The sequence below is a fragment of the Sus scrofa genome, chromosome 13, assembly GCF_000003025.6.
Source record: "Sus scrofa isolate TJ Tabasco breed Duroc chromosome 13, Sscrofa11.1, whole genome shotgun sequence".
Taxonomy (NCBI): Eukaryota; Metazoa; Chordata; class Mammalia; order Artiodactyla; family Suidae; genus Sus; species Sus scrofa.
The window spans coordinates 36,451,550-36,470,370 of record NC_010455.5 but is presented as its reverse complement, the minus strand read 5'-3'; the positions used below and the strand labels follow the sequence as shown (position 1 = coordinate 36,470,370).

Below are 18,821 nucleotides of genomic sequence, written 5' to 3'. Positions count from 1 at the left end.
TCTGCTGACTTTAGGTCTTTTTCGTTCTTCTTTTTCTAATTCACTTAGGTGGAGGGTTAAGTTGTCAACTTGGGATCTTTCTTCTTTTTTGAGAAAGGCCTGTATTGCTATAAATTTCCCTCTGAGCACTGCTTTCGCAGCATCCCATAGATTTTGAGAGGTTGTGTTTTCATTAAATTTGCTTCAAGGTAGTTTTTAATTTCCTTCTTGATTTCCTCATTGACCCATTGGTTTTTTAGTAGCATGTGGTTTAGTCTCCATGTAGTAGGTTTTTTTGTCATTTCTTTTCCCATGGTTGATTTCTAATTTCATGGCATTGTGGTCAGAGAAGATACTTGAGATAATTTCTATGCTCCTAAATTTATTGAGGTTAGCTTTGTGTCCCAATATGTGGTCGATTCTTGAGAATGTTCCATGAGCATTTGAGAAGAATGTGTATTCTGATTTTTTTGGATGTAGTGTCCTGAAGATATCAATTAAGTCTAACTTTTCTATTGTTTCCTTTAGGATCTCTGTTGCTTTATTGGTTTTCTGTCTGGAGGATCTGTCCCTTGCTGTGAGGGGGGTATTAAGGTCTCCTACTATGATTGTATTCTCATCAATATCTCCTTTTATGAATGTTAATATTTGTTGTATGTATCTGGGTGCTCCTATATTTGGGCCATAAATGTTGACGATAGTAACATCCTCTCCTTGGATGGATCCCTTAATCATTAAGTAGTGTCCTTCTTTGTCTTTCTTTATGTCTTTTGTTTTAAAGTCTATTTTGTCTGATATGAGCGTTGCGACTCCTGCTTTTCTGTCATGTCTATTGGCGTGAAATATTTTTCCCACCCTTTCACTTTCAATCTATATGTATCCTTTGTCCTAAGGTGAGTTTCTTGTAGGCAGCATATTGAAGGTTTTTGCCTTTTTATCCACTCAGCCACTCTGTGTCTTTTGATTGGGGCATTCGGTCCATTGACATTTAAGGTGATAATTGATAGATGGTTATTTATTGCCATTTTGAACCTCGTGTTCCAGTTGATTCTATGGTTCTCCATTCTTCCTTTTTTTTTTTTTTTTTTTGGTTGGATGGTCTCCTGTTATTATCTGCTTGAGTGTTTTTGTTTTTTGGTTTTTTTTTTTTTCATTTTTTGCAGATGCAATATTTGGTTTTGGCTTGTGGTTGCCCTGTTTTTTAAGTAAGCTAACCCCTTCCTATAATTGTGTGTTTTAGCCTGATGGTCCTGTAAGTTCAAACACTTCATTATTATATTAAAATTAAGAAGAGAAACATACAAACAAACAAACAAAAAGGGTTATTTATTTCCTAACATCCTTGCCCACATTTTATGGTTTTGATGACTCTTTTTTATTTTTTTCTTTTTAATTTTATTTTGTTTGAAGCATGTTCATGATTAAATCTGTATGCTGGCTTATTTGAGTGACTGCTCTCTGATTGCAGTTTCTTCAGTCCTAGTTCTTCCTCTTCTTCTTTTTTTTTTTTCTTTTCTTTTTTCTTCCCTTTCCTTCCTTTCTTTTTGGTTTAGAGAAGCCCTTTCAGTATTTCTTTTAACCTGGGTTTTGTGTTGCTGTATTCTTTTAGTTTTTGTTTGTTGGAAAAAATTTTCATTTCCCCATCTATTTTAAATGATATTCTTGCTGGATAGAGTATTCTAGGTTGCATATTTTTTCCTTTTAGCACTTTAAATATCTCTTGCCATTCCCTCCTGGTCTGTAGTGTTTCTGTAGAGAAATCAGCTGATATTCTTATGGGGGTTCCCTTGTAGGTAACATTCTGTTTTTCTCTTGCTGCCTTTAGGATCCTCTCTTTATCACTAACATTTGCCATTTTTATTATGATGTGTCTTGATGTGCGTCTATTTGGGTTCAATTTGTTTGGGGCCCTCTGTGCTTCCTGTATCTTGAACCCAGTATCCTTTAGATTTGGGAAGTTACCAGCAATAATTTCTTCCAATATATTTTCCATTCCCTTATCTTTTTCTACTCCTTCTGGAATTCCTATTATGCATAGATTGGCCCGCTTTATATTATCCCATAGGTCTCTTATATTGCTCTCCAGTTTTTTGATTCGGTTTTCTGTCTGTTGACTGGATTGAGTGAGTTCCATTATTCTATCTTCCATATCACTGATTCGTTCTTCTGCATTATTCATTCTGGTTTTTACTGCCCTTAGTTCAGTTTGCATCTCTGCAAATGAATGTTCTAGTTTTTCTTGGCTCCTCCTTATATTTTCTAGTTCCTTTCTGAGGGTATCTGCATTACTGTTCATATATTCTCTTAATTCCTTCAGTATTTTCACTACTTCTCTTTTGAACTCCAGGTCTGTCAGACTGCAGAGATCTGTTTCATTGTTGACTGTTTTAGGTGAGTTCTCCTGTTGGTTTGACTGGGGGTGGTTTCTCAGCTTCTTCATCTTGCTTGTTGTTTTCTTTCTCCTGAGGGAGTTATACTCTCCGTGATCGGGCAGTGTTTGCCTTGTCACTGCCGTGGAATGTTTCCTGAGGGCTGGCGTTGTTGCTCAGTCTTTTTTGAGGCAGTGTGGCTTTTCTGGAGTGTTGATGGGGCTAACAGGGTTTCTTTGAGGCAAAGGAGGACTTCCTGAGGGCAGACAGGACTGGGAGGTCCACACCAGGATGGTAGCAGATTTCACTTGGTCAGGCAGAGCTTGCTCTGGTGTTTTAAGGCTAGGGGTTCTTGCAGGGCGTTGGTGGTGTTGGGCAGCTGTTCCTCAGGAGTGCAGCGCCCCCTGGGTGCTGGAGCAGCTATCTGGGTCACTGAGAACCTAAGAGGCTCTTCCCTAGGGCAGCCCAATTCAGAAGGACGGCCTGAGAATGTAGGCAGATCTTTTCACAGTCTGGCCAAGCTTGCTGTAGCTTTTCTGGGCTGTAGGGGCTCTTCCAGGGGGCTGGTCATGCTGAGCAGCTATTCCGTGGGAGTGGGGCACCCCCTGAGGGCTTGGGTGCCTAGCAGGGCCGCTGAAAACCCAAGAGGCTCCTCCCCAGGGCAGCCCAACTCAGAAAGACCATCTGAGATCTTTTCCCGTCTCGGCCAAGCTTGTTGCAGCTTTTCTGGGCTGCAGGGGGTCCTGCCTGGAGCTAGCAGTCCTATGCAGCTGATCCGCTAGGGCTCAGCACCCCCTGGGGGCTTGGGCGGCTAGCAGGGCCACTGAAAACCCAAGAGGCTCCTCCCCAGGGCAGCCCAACTCAGAAAGACCATCCAAGAATTAGGCAGATCTTTTCATGGCCTGGCTAGGCTTGTTCTAGCTTTTCTGGGTTGCAGGCCTTTTCTCGGGGGCTGGTGGTGGTGTTTGGTGCTGCTCTGCAGAAGTGTAGCCCCTCCAACGGGCAAGCAGGCCTGTGCAGGGACAGCCCCTGTGGTGGTAGGCTTCAGGCAATTGTTGAGGCCAGCCCTCCTGGATGGCAGGCAGCCCCAGGTCTGGCGAGAGCGTAGGGGGTGGTGGGGGTGGGGGGAGGGGATGCACTGGGAAGCACAGCTTTCTGCTAGCTAGCGGGCCTGTAAGCTTGCTGTGGTGTGGGGAGTATTCTATGGGGACCCACCCCTTCTTCTCTCCCCTCCCCAGCACGGGCGCAGACCAGGCTCTTCTCCCAGGTTCCCTCTGATGTGGCTTTCCACTTCCCCGCCCCTAGAGTATTGCTCCCTTCCTCTGTGACAGCTTTGTTTTCTAGTCTCCCAGACAGTCTCTGCCCCGTCAAACTTGACAGACCGGTTTCTAGACCTCCCAAGCAGTCTCCGCTCCGACCTGCCCCCTCAAGCCCTTTCCTGGGGACTAAGCTTCAGAGTGGAGGACTCGGTGCCCAGCCCCCACCCTGGCATCCCCCAGCCTTTTCCCGGGGACTAACCTCCAGAGCTGAGGACTCGGTGCCCAGCCCCCACCCAGGCGTCTCAATTTTTGGTGACTGTGCCTGTAGTTCAGATGGTCTGTTCGGTTTTTGATCGGCTTTTCAGTACTCCGCTACGCTCTTCTCTGCATCTGGAGATTCCTCTGGTTTGTTTGATCTTTCCCCCGGTAGGTGACTTTCCAGGGTGCGGGATCCCTTTCTCCTCCTCAGTTCCCTTTTGGGAGCGTCCGTCCAGCTCGGATTCACCTTCTCTCACTCTCCTCTTTTCTCTTGTTTTGCCTAGTAATGTCAAGAACTTCTTGCCATTATTGGAGTTTAGGTTCTTCTACCAGCGATTGGCTGCTGTTCTGTGTGAGTCATTTATTCTGTAGATGTGCTTTTTTTGTTGTGTTTGTGGGAGAGGGCGAGCGTGTCCCCCTACTCCTCCGCCATCTTGTCTCCTCTCCCTACACTCTAAGATTCTATAACAAAAAAGTTTTTTTCCCTTTCTATCAGCTGCAAGATGGCCTCTGGATAATTTTGGAACCAATAAGTCTATGTTGTATTCACTAATTATGTTCTTAAAAATGCAGAGGATCACACCACTGGAAGTTTCCCTACTATGCATAGTTTATCATTCCCTTCTCTTCAGCTCTTTAATAACTGTTTTCTAATTTCAATTTAATGGGATTCAATAAATTTGGTGTTTTTAGCACACCTACTATATGGATGGAAATATACTAAGTTACAATGAGGAAATTTATAAAAAATCAAAGATATAATCATAATGCCCAAACTACAACCAAAATTACTAGACACGTGAAGAAGCTAAAAAATGTGACTTTACAAGAAAACAGCACTCAATAGAAACAAAAATGATCCAAATGCTGGAATCAGCCGAGAAGTAATTTAAAACATCTATTGTAGATATGTTCAAAGACTTAAAAGAAATCATGAATATTATCAGTAAATAGGTGGGAAATTTCAACAGGAAATGAAAACTATAACAAAAAGATTTGATAAACAACAAGGTCCTACTATATAGCACAGGTAACTATATTCAATACCTTGCAATAACCTATAATGAAAAAGAATATATATACATACACACACACACACACGCACACACACACACACACACACACGTATATACACACTTGTGTAACTGAATCAGTTTTCTGGACACCAGAAACTAACATGACATTGTGTTCAACTATACTTTAATTTTTAAAAAAAGATTTAATGAAAATTCTACAACTAAAAGTACAAAATATAAAATAAAATATCACCCGGATGAGTTTAACAGTGGACTGGAGACTACAGAAAAAGGGGGTTAGTAAATTGGAAACCAATTAATAGCAGATAGATTGGAAACAAAGCAAAAAAAAAAAGAATCACAATGATCTGTGGGATGGTATTAAGCAATGAAAAAGATATGACTTAAGTTCCAGAAGAAAATGTAAAGAGAATGGGGTAGGTAAATTTTTAAAGAAATAATTACTTAAAATTTTCCAAATTGGTGAGGATATACAAGAATCTCAGCAAGCTCTAATCAGAGTTAATATAAAGAAAATCAGGAGTTCCTGTCATGGCTCAGTGGAAACAAACCTGACTAGTATCCATGAGGATGTGTCTTCAATTTCTGGCCTCACTCAGTGGGTTAAGGATCCGGCAGTGCTGTGAGCTGTGGTGTAGGTGGCAGACGCAGCTTGGATCCTGCCTTGTTGTGGCTCTGGCATAGGCTGGCAGCTGCAGCTCCAATTAAACCCCTAGCCTGGGAACCTCCATATGCAACAGGTGCAGCCCTAAAAAAAAAGAAAATCATATCTAGTAACATTCTTAATGTATCACACTGTACAGTATACTGAAAATCAAAGATAAGGAGAAAAAGATCTTGAAAGCAGAAGAGAATAATAACTCACTATATCCAGAGGAACAAAGATAAAAATGATGGCTGACATTTCATCAGAAACATTAAAAATCAGGAAAGAATGGGATTATGTCTTCAAACTGCTAAAAGAAAAAAAAATAAACTGTCAAAAATTTTGTATCCAGCAATATTATGCTTCAAAAATGAAAATTAAATAAAGACACTTTTAAATAAACAAAAGTTAAAGACAGTTGTTGCTACCAGATCTTCAATGCAAATAAATAAGTAAATAAATAAAAGCTAAGAGATTCTTCAGACTTAAGAGAAATGATAACAAAAGAAGACTCGAATCTAGAGGAAGGAAAAAAAGAGTTTCAGAAATAATAAATGTGTGTGAAAATAGACACTACCTTATTTCTTATGTAATTTTTCAGAAAGTTGTTTAAAGCGATACTAAAACAGAATAAAAATAACGTCTTATTATGGTGTTTATAATTATATGACTACATGAAGGACAGTGGTAGGTAGAAGTACACTATCCTTGTTTCAGGTGAAGTGGTACCTTGAATAGAAATTACCTCGAGACACACTGTGCACTTAAGTTAAAGATGTCTATTATAATCCTTATAAATCCTTAAAGCAACAACTAACAAAACATATTTTTTTAAAAGGGAGATTAGAACTTCCCGGGAATGTGACATCCATGTCTCACTCTGTGGAAGTCCCACAACATAAAAGATTCTGAGCTCTGAATAAATTTAAATTAAGCAACAAATGGACACATATGTATAAAACTAACAGGATAGGAAAGTGATAAGCATCTAAAAGGGGCAAAAATAAAGTATCATTAGAGTTGAGAGGTGAGAAAGAGTATTATATGGAAAGCAAATAACATTTTAATTTTGTACTTATGGGAAATACAGGTATTATGGGTTCTCTGTTGTTACACACACACATAGATATATACAAAATACACATGCTACCATTTTTGTTCCTTTGGCTAGAACACTGTTACTCAGGGCCAGGGGCGGGAGGGGTGGGTAGGATTTCTTCTAGCTGTGGTAAAGGTGAATCTAGAATTGCCACTCCATCAAGACTCCCTCTTTAGGGATTTGCTCTAAGGCCCCTTGAACTCCCATACTAGGCAAGGTCTCCTTGTCCTATGCTGTGATAATACTTTATGCCTCTGTTTCATGTCATTCATCATGATCAAAATTGAAAAAGTATTTGTCGTCATGTCCTTAACATCTGTCACTCCTTTTAGATGGTGGGCTCTGTGAGAACAAAGATAGCATCTGTTAAGCCATGTCCACAGCCTAGGGCCTGACCCATAGGACATCACTGATAACTATTTGTTGAATGAATCCTGGCACATGAGAGATGGATGAGATCTTAGAACTTGTATTTTTATGGAGGAGTAATCAGACCTTAGAGCATGTAAATGGTCCAGTTGGGACCAGAACTATCAAAACCTACATTTTCAGCCCTCTAGATAGAAGCTCTCTGTAAAACATAATATTCTAGCCAAATGCACAAAAATGATAGTGTAATAATAACGGATAAATGATTTGATTTTAAAATACACTTAAAGGAGTTCCCGTCGTGGCGCAGTGGTTAACGAATCCGACTAGGAACCATGAGGTTGCGGGTTCGGTCCCTGCCCTTGCTCAGTGGGTTAACGATCCGGCGTTGCCGTGAGCTGTGGTGTAGGTTGCAGATGCGGCTCGGATCCCGCGTTGCTGTGGCTCTGGTGTAGGCCGGTGGCTACAGCTCCGATTCAGCCCCTAGCCTGGGAACCTCCATATGCCGCGGGAGCGGCCCAAGAAATAGCAACAACAACAACAACAAAAAGACAAAAAAAAAGACAAAAAAAAAAAATACACTTAAAGATTCCTCAGAAACTGTTTCCACATCAGTCTTGTGAATAAATGACAGGGTAAGTCCTAACTAAGAAAGAGCTAATGTGAGATCTTAAAACGAGGAAGACTGTGACCCCCAACCAAGCTGAGAAAAATAAAAAGGGAAAAATAAAAGCATCCTCTCATAAGTTAGATAAGAAAGAAGGAGACTTACTTTTTAATACGAAAAGTGTGAAATTTTCCTCTCTTTTCATTTATTTCTCCTATAGCTGTGGAGAAATATCTTTCTTGTTCACTGCACAAAAGTCAGTGGGCTCTCTCTAGCAGAATTAGAATTACAATTAGAATTAAATTCTAATTGTAATTCTATTTCTAATTCTGGGGACTGGGTCTTTGGTGTTCCACCCGCTCCCTTAGCAAGGAGCTCAACATCTCACTCAGTCCAAGAGGACAAGGATGGATTGGGGCTTGACAGGAATACATGAGAAGCCCCGTGAGTGGAGGGTAGTCATTTCTTCCACTCAGGAAGTACTTCTGCTAAACCTGTCCTTTGCAACATACAGTTTTTCACAACAAACAGTTTCTTCCCCAGGGCAAAGCCTCACCTGCCCACAGGGAAACACTGTCGGGAAAAGGACAGTTCTATTCTGCTGTTTGCTGGATGCTCTTCCTAGTCCTTCCAAGAAAGGCTTCCTTCTCCCAGTGGATGATGTTAGATACCCTACAGGGGGATGCTGGAGCTCTGAAGCTGCCCCATCTCCTCCCCAGAGTCTCCTTCAACAACAGCCTCCTAATGCAACAGGCAGTGGCAAGGAGGTGGTGGAAGCTTCTCCAGCAAGTTAGCACAAGCCATCAGCCTACCCTCGAGATATCTCATCAATGGTCTCTACATCCCTTCCAATCCAAAGCCCTCACCCCAACTCTGAAATCAGGACATTGTGTGTACAAGATAGGCGATGGCAGCTGGGCAATGACCAGGAGGGAACATTCAGGACACTCTGCATGCCCCCAGTTCCTTTCTGCTCACATTTTGTAATCCCTCTGAATGTCACCAGGCTTTTTTTTGCCTACTACTTTCAAAACAACAAAGAAAAATTATTATAGAAAACTTTGTAATGAAAAAGCTTTCTCAGGATACACAATTCAAAACCACAATTCTTTTTTTTTTCCCCCACTGTGCACCAGCTCTGTGCAATTGGCACTTATTTAAGACAGCTTTCAAAGGAAATATGTTTTGTGGTTCAAAGATAAGCAGGTTTTTAGTAAACTGTCAAAAGGACTTTTTTCATCTTCTTCACTGCTGGTGGAAAAACCCGAAAAGAAAGAGTAAGTAAGAGGAAAAGGCTTCTCTCCAAGTTATTCTACATGTGCAGACCTGAAAATTTATCGATAGTTAGGATAATCAGGGCTAGGGTCCATCCCCACACCACCCTACCCTTGCCCTGAGTTAGGCTTTGCCATCAAAATAATGAGAATGAAATGCCAAAATTATCATATGATATTATTAAGAGAGTTTTTAAACTGTTTTCATTAAAATTATCTATCTCATATACACTTTACATTAAAAACCTATGCTAATTCAAAGTATGCAATTAAAAAAAAAGGGAAGATGCCATTTTAACTGAAAATTGCCCTATAAGAAATATCACGGAACAAAGAACAAAACCAAGAGACCACCAAACTGGAACCCACATAAAAGCGGAAAAGCCAAAGGGCTAATAAACTGACACCAGTGTCCACAGGAAAATTTTCCAGCCAATGAACAAATCTCTGATTTGTGTATAGGATGCTGCATTGTGGGTTGTTCACATATGCCACCCTTCAGAGGCTGTATGTTGCCTCTTGCCCCAGCGAATTCTTAAGAACAATTTAGTGCCATATTTAAGACCTACAGAGGGTACCACTGAAATCAGGCCAGAAGCCCATAAGGAAAAGGTTAAATATCTGGAGAAACTGTAAGAGGAAATTTAAATGATAAATAAGGAGTTCCCGTCGTGGCTCAGTGTTTCCTGAATCCAACTAGGAACCATGAGGTTGCAGGTTCCATCCCTGGCCTTGCTCAGTGGGTTAAGGATCCGGAGTTGCCGTGAGCTGTGGTGTGGGTTGCAGACATGGCTTGGATCTCATGTTGCTGTGGCTCTGGTGTAGGCTGGCAGCTACAGTTCTGATTCGACCCCTAGCCTGAAAACCTCCATATGCCGCAGGAGCAGCCCAAGAAATGGCAAAAAAATAAATAAATAAATAAATAAATAAATCCTGACAATAAGGAGACATGCCTTTGTTTGGGTAATTTTTGATGATCCTACAAATGAAAAACAAATTTTTCACTTTTAAAGCACATGATGGTGCAAAGATTCAAAGACCTCCAATCTAAAGAGCAAGAAGGGGCAAATCCAACATCGCTTTGCTATTTGAGGAACAAGGTGGGCTAAGACTATATAGCTTGAAGCTACACAGTTTAGGAAATTTCACAAACCATCCCCCCTTTTTTTTCTGTAGGAAAACAGACTCCCAGCTCCTTCTGCTCTTCTGAGATAATAGCATGAGGACCTTCTCAGCATTATTTCACAGTGAGCAGATGGTAGTTGAAATTTTTTTGATAAAAACAATCCACTAGCAGGGGTTGGCAAGAGGTCAGCAGAACCCAGATTAACAATTGATCAGCTCTAATGGACCATCCTAGCAATAAACTCAGGAACCATACACAGACCTGCTACCCCAGGAATAGCAGCGGGGCTGACGCCCAAGCTGTTAACAGGCTTGTATGTAACAGCATCAGTGCTTGGCAGCTCAAAACCTTTATCTAAGCAGACATTCCTCAATGCACATCCATTTTCTCAAAGTCTTCTCATTCCCAGGTTTCCACAAAAGTACATGGTTTACTCTAACCCAGTGAAGAATACACCGCAGTCTGAGGTTCAGGTAGTAAATGACACTCTGTGATATTGACAGATTATTTCAACACCTACTCTGTGCTCATACCACAACTGTAGTCTCTGCTATTTGTCTTGTACTTCCACAGAACATATGACTGAGGAGGAAAAGATGGGCCCCCCTTCTTTGTTCCCAAGGTAACAAAAACTGTAAGACTCCAGAGACCCATTCTCTCAGTCTCTATTTTTTTCAAGAGAGATACCCAAACTGCATTCATGTTTCCATCACCACATTTGACAAGGGAATCATTCTGCTACATCTGAATTTTATTGTAAAGACTCAGTCATAAGAATAAAGTCAGAATGCTCTTGAAAAATAACGATAGCATTGAAAGTGCACAACTCAGGAGTTCCCATCGTGGCTCAGCAGAAATGAATGACTAGCATCCATGAGGATGTCAGGTTCCAACCCTGGCTTTGCTCGGTGGATTAAGGATCCAGCATTGTCGTGCACTGTGGTGCAGGTTTCAGATGTGACTTGGATCTGGCAGGGCTGTGGCTGTGAAGTAGGCCAGCGGCCACAGCTCCAATTCAACCCCTAGCCTGGGAAACTCCATATGCCTCAGGTGCAGCCCTAAAAAAAAACAAAAACAAAAACAAAAATGGAAAGAAAGGAAGGCAGGAAAAAGAAAAGAAAGGAAAAGAAAAGAAAAGAAAAAAAGAAAAAGAAATTGCATAACTCATATTAGAAGTGGAACCACAGGCTGAATTCTAACCCAACCAAGACTCAGATTGGGACTCAAACCTACTGTCTTTTAACTAAAACTCATACACCCAGACTTAGGACTTACTGAAGTTCAGGTTACTTTATGTCTTACTTAAGTTCAGTGAGAACTTAAGAAGTTGATTTATTGAGAGAGGCAGCCTGTGGTCCATCTCAGAAGGTGAAAGGCACTGAAATACAGGGTGCTGAGTTTTTATGGGCTAGGGATTGTCATAGGCTAATGAGTAGTAGGATTGTTCTAACTATTTCAGAGAAGGGGTGAGGATTTCCAGGAACTGGGCCACAGCCCACCTTTTGGCCTTCTATGGCTGCTCTTGGAAATATCATGGCGCCTGTGGCTGCATCATTTAGCATGCTGATGTAGTACTATGAGCCTATAATGAGGCTCCAGGTCTAGTGGAGGTGAATCTCCTGCCATCCTGAACCTAGTTGGTTTTAACCAGGTTTTGTTGTATCCTCAAGGGCTGTATCATTAATTAGGGGTTGTGTCCTGCCCCCTTCTTTCCTGTTTAAGCTTCGGATGGACAAAAAATATCTCTCAGTTGAGCTAAACCACAGAATATTTTTTCCTCTCCTGAGGATAAATAATCCTATAAGTCAATTAAATCATTAACTCCCTCACCACATTACCTTTGTTTCTGGTTCTGCATCCAATTTAGGATCATATGTTGCATTTAGTTATCATGTGTCTTTAATGTCCTTTAATGTTCCTCAGTCCAGACTTTTATGATATTTTATCACGATTAGATTCAGGTTACACATTTTGGACAAGAATTCTATATAAGCGCTCATGTATTCCTCCTGATCATCACATCTGAAGGCACTTTGTCATCACTTTGTGTCATTATTGATTGACTTTGATTACCTGGTATCTGCCAGGTTCATCCATAATTATCTTTGTAATTAATAAGAAATTTGTGGGCAGTTATTTCAAGACTGTCAATATCCAGTTCTTCTTCAAATTTCATCTGCTAGTTTTAGCATCCATTGAAGACTCTGGCCCAAATCAATTATTACCATAATTTCCCCATCATTCATTCTATATTTAGTAGTTGGCATTCTACTATAAGAGCTTTCCCTTCTCTTTTATTTATGTATTTATCTATCTGCTTGTTTATTTATGCATTAACAGACTGGAGTCATGGATTCTTATCTAATTTAAGTGAATTTGAGGTTCTGTCAGTTACAACCAACGTATTCCTGAAAAAGCTTCTGGTACTCCTGAGGAGAGATAGTTTCCCTTGGCAAGACATTCAAGAGGTTCTTAAAATCTTCACATTTATAAAGGTGCTTCCTGATGTTTCCACTAAATCCCTTCTTGTCCACTCTAGAAAGTCCACACCCTCTGAAGAGGAGGCACACTGAAGACAAATGTGGTCAAAAAATGGTCCCTGGATCTTCCTTGAGCTGCCAGGCAGGTCTGAATGTAGGAAGGCAAGGTGCTTCTTGCTACTTTCAACTGACTCCTCCCCCCTTTCTTTTGCAGCTTTGCTCTAAGTATGGGACTGTCTTCCTCATACCTCTCCAGGTGTTACTAGCAGTCCCCAGGGCTTCTTCACCTCCCCTGGAACTTTTCATGCTTGTCTACATTCTTAGTTCTATTTGCTTCATAAATTAGGTGTTATGACTGAAAATGACCCACAGATGGGAGCTCAATGTTTTGTTTCCCCTCCATACCTATTCTTCACCCATTTCTACCTCAGAAAGTCGAAACCAAATCAACTACACCAATAATTGGGTTCAGCCAATGGTAGGTACTATCAAAAGATTAGAAAGCTAGAGACACCTACTGGGGTATCTTTGATCCAAAATTCTACCCTTACCAAGTCACCAGCCCTCTATCAAGTACCCATTCCATATAGCTATTCTCCCTGGGTTCTAGAAACCACTCCCTCCCCTTGCTCCTTCAGGCCAGGAGTGTTGTTTGTCCTGGGGTACAATACTATTGCTTGTTGATTTATCTTACTATATATTTGTAAATATTCTCTTTATTAAACTTTGCTCTATTAGTCCATTTGAGTGTGCATTCTTTTATCCACAAGGCAAAAAATACAGATGGGAGTGATGACAAGAGGTACATCCATGAGAAAGAGACACAAACAAAGGCTACCTTTGGTATCACCATCTTTTTCTGTGCTTGAAGATTTATGTCTGTCCTTATCTTTTCCATATAAATTAACACATAGCAAAATGAACACTGTTTACTAAATGTGATCACATGTCACTAAAAGAGATATCTTCTAGCAAAGCACTGACTTAAGGAGTTAAGATTCATTCCTGTTTTCCTAGCAGTGAGGAAAAGTCATAAACAACATGATAATACAGATAAAATTTCCTTCTGGAGTGACCCAAAGGAACCTCTATGCAGTTCACTTTTTGCCTTTTACTATGTTTTCTATATATAGGATAGGATCAAAATCCTTCTCGACCAGACACAGGTGTGCCATGATTAGATAGATCCACTACAAAAAAATTAAGCAGATGTTCAAATCCCAGATCAGTGAATGACTTAATTTTTAAATATAATTAACAGTCAATTCAAGGTTAGATCCATAAAAACACTGCCTTTAGTCCATTAAAATGCAGCCACATCAGAGGGATTTGGATGTATGCTGCCACCTATTGTATCAGTTTACCATTAAGAGCTCTTGTGATTATTGTCAGTTGACTGATAAACTTGCCTAGAATTAGCTGTTCATTGAAAGACGGCTACATGCACTTAAGTGTGTGTTATTACCCACTGTAACTTGCATGGTGGAAAATGGTTGAGGTTCACTATCCTGTCTTGTCAAGAAACAGGCACAAATATTTCATCCCTGTACCATTCTCTCAAAAGTCTTCTAAGCCCGTGAACACTAATATTCCCAGTATACCTAGTGTTTCCACTTTGGCAGAAAATGCACAAAACAATTTAACTCAAACTATAATCAGTTACCTGCAAGTCTGCATCAAATTCATGTTTCAGGTGTGCTTCTTCTGCAGCCTCCACGAGACGCTGGAAAGATAGAAAGTAACAGGAACAATCAAAGTGTGGCCTCGACCCCATTTCAACAACGTGAAAAGACTGAAGTTTCTCCATTGCCCGAAAATGACAGAACATATCATGGCATGTGAACTGCAACTTGGTGCCTTTGCTCCAATGAAACTGAAAAGAACAACATCAGTCTCAAAATCTAGTTTTCACTTTGATCATCCAATCATAATTCTTCCAATGAATATTTATTGTCATGTGTATATAAATGCACCCATGTTCTGCAACCACTTTCATAAAAATTCAAAGACACTGCCCCTTGAGGCCAGATATGGCTTCTAAAACATATCTAGAAAAGTTCATTCCAGAGTTCCACTTGTGGCTCAGTGGTAACAAACCTGACTAGTATCCAAGAGGATGAAGGTTCAATCCCTGTCCCTGTTCAGAGGATAAAGGATCTGGTATTGCTGTGAACTATGGTGCAGGCTGCAGACTCGGCTCAGATCTGGCATTGCTGTGGCTGTGGTGTAGCTGCAGCTCTGACTGGACCCCTAGCCTGAGAACTGCCATACACCATGGGTGTGGCCCTTAAAAAAAAAAAAAAGAAAGAAAAGAAAAAGAAAAATGAAAAGGCATTCCTTAATATAGAAGGCCCTTAGTCAAGATTTATTTAATTGACTTGAGTCCAAATCTAAGTGGGCTAACTTTCTTCCCTAATGGTTTGGAAAAAAGTACTTATTTTAATTCCCTCAATCATTTAAGGTCAATTCATTCTGCACTCAGTTCAGTACACAATTATCAGTTGACGGTATTTGAACTTAATGGTACATCAATGCCATTTTGACAACTGACATTCCAATAAAAAAATCACTAAAATTAAATAATAAATTACACCTATAAATACACAACTCTTGTTATTCTTCTTACCTAACTAAATTTAACCAATTCATATTATAAAAGCAATTTCATGAAATTCCATTTGATGACAATGGGTCAACCGTCAAATCATTTATTCTTTAATTTGAATTTTCCAACAATAAGTTATCTCCCATCATGAAAGTGTAAGCTAGAGGATATTGCAGAAAACTCATCTAGTAAAATAACCTTTCACTGAGATTTTATTGAACTAAAAGCAAAACCTGAGATTCAAGTAAAACAATTCAAACATTTCGATTTTTCTCACAGTTATTCATGGAGCCTATGCTGTTTTTAACTTGCTTTTTCTTGACATTTTACAGAGCTGAGTTTAACAGGCCCTGTTTCAAAAATGATGACATTGGTGTTAATCTTTAAATGATCACAAATCAACAGTCAAATGTTCCATGAATAATTATTAAATTGGACATGGAAATGAAGAGGCTGACACATCTTTGGGTAACTCAGGAACCAGTACAGAGTACTAAAGCCCTCCTTCTCTCAACAGGACATGCAAAGAAAGAGACAGACCAGCCAGAGATGGTGCTCCCACAGACTGGATCTGAGAGGGGTGGTCAATCACCAGTCTGGTTTCCCACACTCTCTGTAGATAATCAAAGAGAGGTTCTCCTCCTCTGGTCAACCAAAGCACTGACCCCAGGAGAACATTCCAGGGCTAGAACCAGAAGACCCAGTTCTGAGTTTACTGAAGATCCAACCCCCATCATTGTGAAATCTTGGGCAAGCCGTTCCCCTCTCTGATAGTGTTTCCTCACCCCAAACACACGAAAAACTGACCCTAGACCAGCTGTTCTCCAAGTGGAGCCCCATGCCAGGAGCATCAGTTTTACCTGAGAACTTACTAGAAATCCACATTTTCAGGCCCCATTCCAGTCCTACAGAATCAGAAGTTCTCAGGTGAGCTCAGCAATCTGTTTTAACAAGCCATCTAGGTGATTCAGAAGCTGCTAAAGTTTTAGAGCCACTGGCTACAGACAGCACCCATCAAGTCTTCTTGATCAATGAGCTCTACCAACCCTCCAAGGTTTTTCAAATCTCATTTATCCTTTTAAAATCTGTGCACATATGTATTTTCACTATAAGACATAAAATACTTTACAGAAGAGAGGCATAAAATGAAGAGGACGAGAAACAGAGCAAAAGAGAAAAAAAGAAGAGCTATTATCTATACAGATTGACCCCAAACTTTCACTGGATCAGCTTTCAATGGGTCATGTTCTTCTTGTAATTATCCTACTCAATGAAGCTTGTCAGCCTCCTGTGATCACTTGACCCAATTTGCAAATGTATGATGTGGACCCTGACAGTGATGCAAGAAATCTATGTGTTTGTAGAGTACCCTGATGGCTCAGTGGGTTAAAGATCTGATGTTATCACTGCTGTAGCTCAGATGGCTTCAGCATGCCTCAGGGAGGGTCAAAAGAAAAAAAAAGGAAAAGAAAAAAGAAATCTGTATGTTTCTGAGAACTTATTTTTTAATCATTGTAACAGGTTTAGAATATCTATGAGGAAATCATCTACATACTGAGCTTTATAAATGGCATAGAATAAATATTAGCCATGTCTGAACACTAACATATCAAAAAAAAGCAATTAATTCATTTGATCATGTATTTACTTAAACGCATAGAAATTGTTTTTTCATGGTGTCTAAGTACTCTGAGAGCCCAAAGAAGAAATATCATTTCAATGAACAAATGATTAAAAGATAAGAGAAAAATAAAATTTTTCTATGATCAAGACAGATAATATTGAAAAAGAAGAATTGGAAATTTAAAAAACAATAAAGCAGAATAGGACCAACAAATAAGAGAACAAGATGGAAATAAGAGGCAAGTCGAAATCATGAAAGAATATATCATGAAATGCATTTTATATATAACGTTTATATTTACATGTATGTATATGTACACCACACACATGCATGCCAATAAAAAATTTGTCTATAACGTAACATGAAATGATTTTCAACTACAAATACGCCAATACAAGCCATAGTACACAAGAAGATAACATACTGGAAACAATACAATAATATTGTACAAACCACTGAAATCAGCCAGAACCCTATTTTTTGTGTGGAGCAGGGAGTCCATGAGAATTTGAATTCTGTTGGCCAGTTTTTTATATTCATTTTCAAGTTAAGTTCACTGCATGCCTTTTTTTTTATAATAATTTTTATTTTTCCATTATAGTTGGTTTACAGTTTCTGTCAAATTCTACTGTACAGCAAAGTGACCCAGTCACACATACATATAAATTCTTTTTCCTCCATCATGTTCCATCATAAGTGACTAGATATAGTTCCCTACGCTATACAGCAGGATCTCATTGCTTATCCACTCTGGAAGAAACTCATGGACTTGGAGTTCAGACTTGTGGTTGCCAGGGGGGGAGGAGGATGGAGTGGGATGGATGGGAGTCTGGGGTTAATAGATGCAAACTACTGCATTTGGAGTGCTGCATGCCTTTCCTAAACTTTAATTTATCTTACACATTTCTTTTTCCATTAAGATGTTTCCCCATCACGCTTACTACAGCGCTTTAGGAAATATGATTAAGAAGAAGACAGTCAACTGGCAGCCACACATACTATTTCACATGAAGCAAGTAAATACTTCAGAACAGAGTTCTTTGAAAGGACCTACACTCCATGCTATGGGGTTACCCCAACCTTCTCTCTGGTGCCAGTGAGAGACAGGTCTACATTTTATGGGAGAATTCAGGGGAAAACCTCCCCAATAACAAGCCCAGCTATAATGCACAATGATAAGAACAAAAAGCACATCAAGAACAATGTACCTTTTAGAAAGAACAAAAGCATAACTGATCTTTCTTTTGAAACATTCTTAAAAAGATAAATGACTTAAAAGAAATGTTAGGGATATCATGTGCCATAAATTTGCCTAACACAAAGTCCTGAGGACAGGTTCTTACTATTAATAAAATAAAAATAAATTGACTCATCATTAACAAAATCAAAACCACTCAACTTCCAACTCTGATGTCTGCCAGCAGAAAATAACAGTCTACAATGTCTGTTTCTGAGGAAATATCCTTATCACCTAAGTCAAATTAAGTATGTTTTTAAATAAGTTTGACCATTATTGCAGGCAAGAAAAATCACCATAAAGTGCTAATATTTTAGTTATTATACAAGGAACCAGTGACCTGATGAGAATGGTTACTCTATTATATCTATTAGAAAGGCAGTGTTCTTTCATTAATAATAAGCTAATTTTCTCTTATATGAATTCCCCTTTTGGATCTGCAGATGGGATTACAGAATCATGAATGTGGTTTTTAATTAAAACTGAACACTGGAAATTAAAATGGCTTTGAAGACTACTACTCGAAACTAAGCCATAAGGTAAGGGAAAACAGCAGTTTTGTCCACAGATACTCCTCCCCCCTTAATGGCCAACTGTTCTCTAACTCAATAAAAATGATTAAAAAATATAATGGAATATACATCCTAACTTTGGAACTAAGCACCTACAAGCTAAAAAAGTTGTAATTCATTACTTAATATACATTACATTGACTTTTCATATTTCTAAATAACTCATCCCTTTTAGTGGAATAAATACAAACAAAAGATATCTTTATATATAAGAAATGCTAGAAGCCCTAGACCATGGATAGTATTTATAGCCGTGGTGAAGGCAAAACTGCCAAAGGGA

General features: G+C 39.6%; 1 protein-coding gene across 4 annotated transcripts in view; it reads right to left on the bottom strand.

The window, feature by feature from the left end:
• The window catches only part of CACNA2D3 (calcium voltage-gated channel auxiliary subunit alpha2delta 3), an 802,825-nt gene that overhangs the window by 554,749 nt on the left and 229,255 nt on the right, over positions 1-18,821 (bottom strand). For all 4 annotated transcript variants that reach the window (XM_021068973.1, XM_021068975.1, XM_021068974.1 and 1 more), the window contains one exon: positions 14,167-14,226. In XM_021068973.1, coding sequence (XP_020924632.1) covers positions 14,167-14,226 — 60 coding nt within the window. The remainder of the gene's footprint in view (positions 1-14,166; positions 14,227-18,821) is intronic.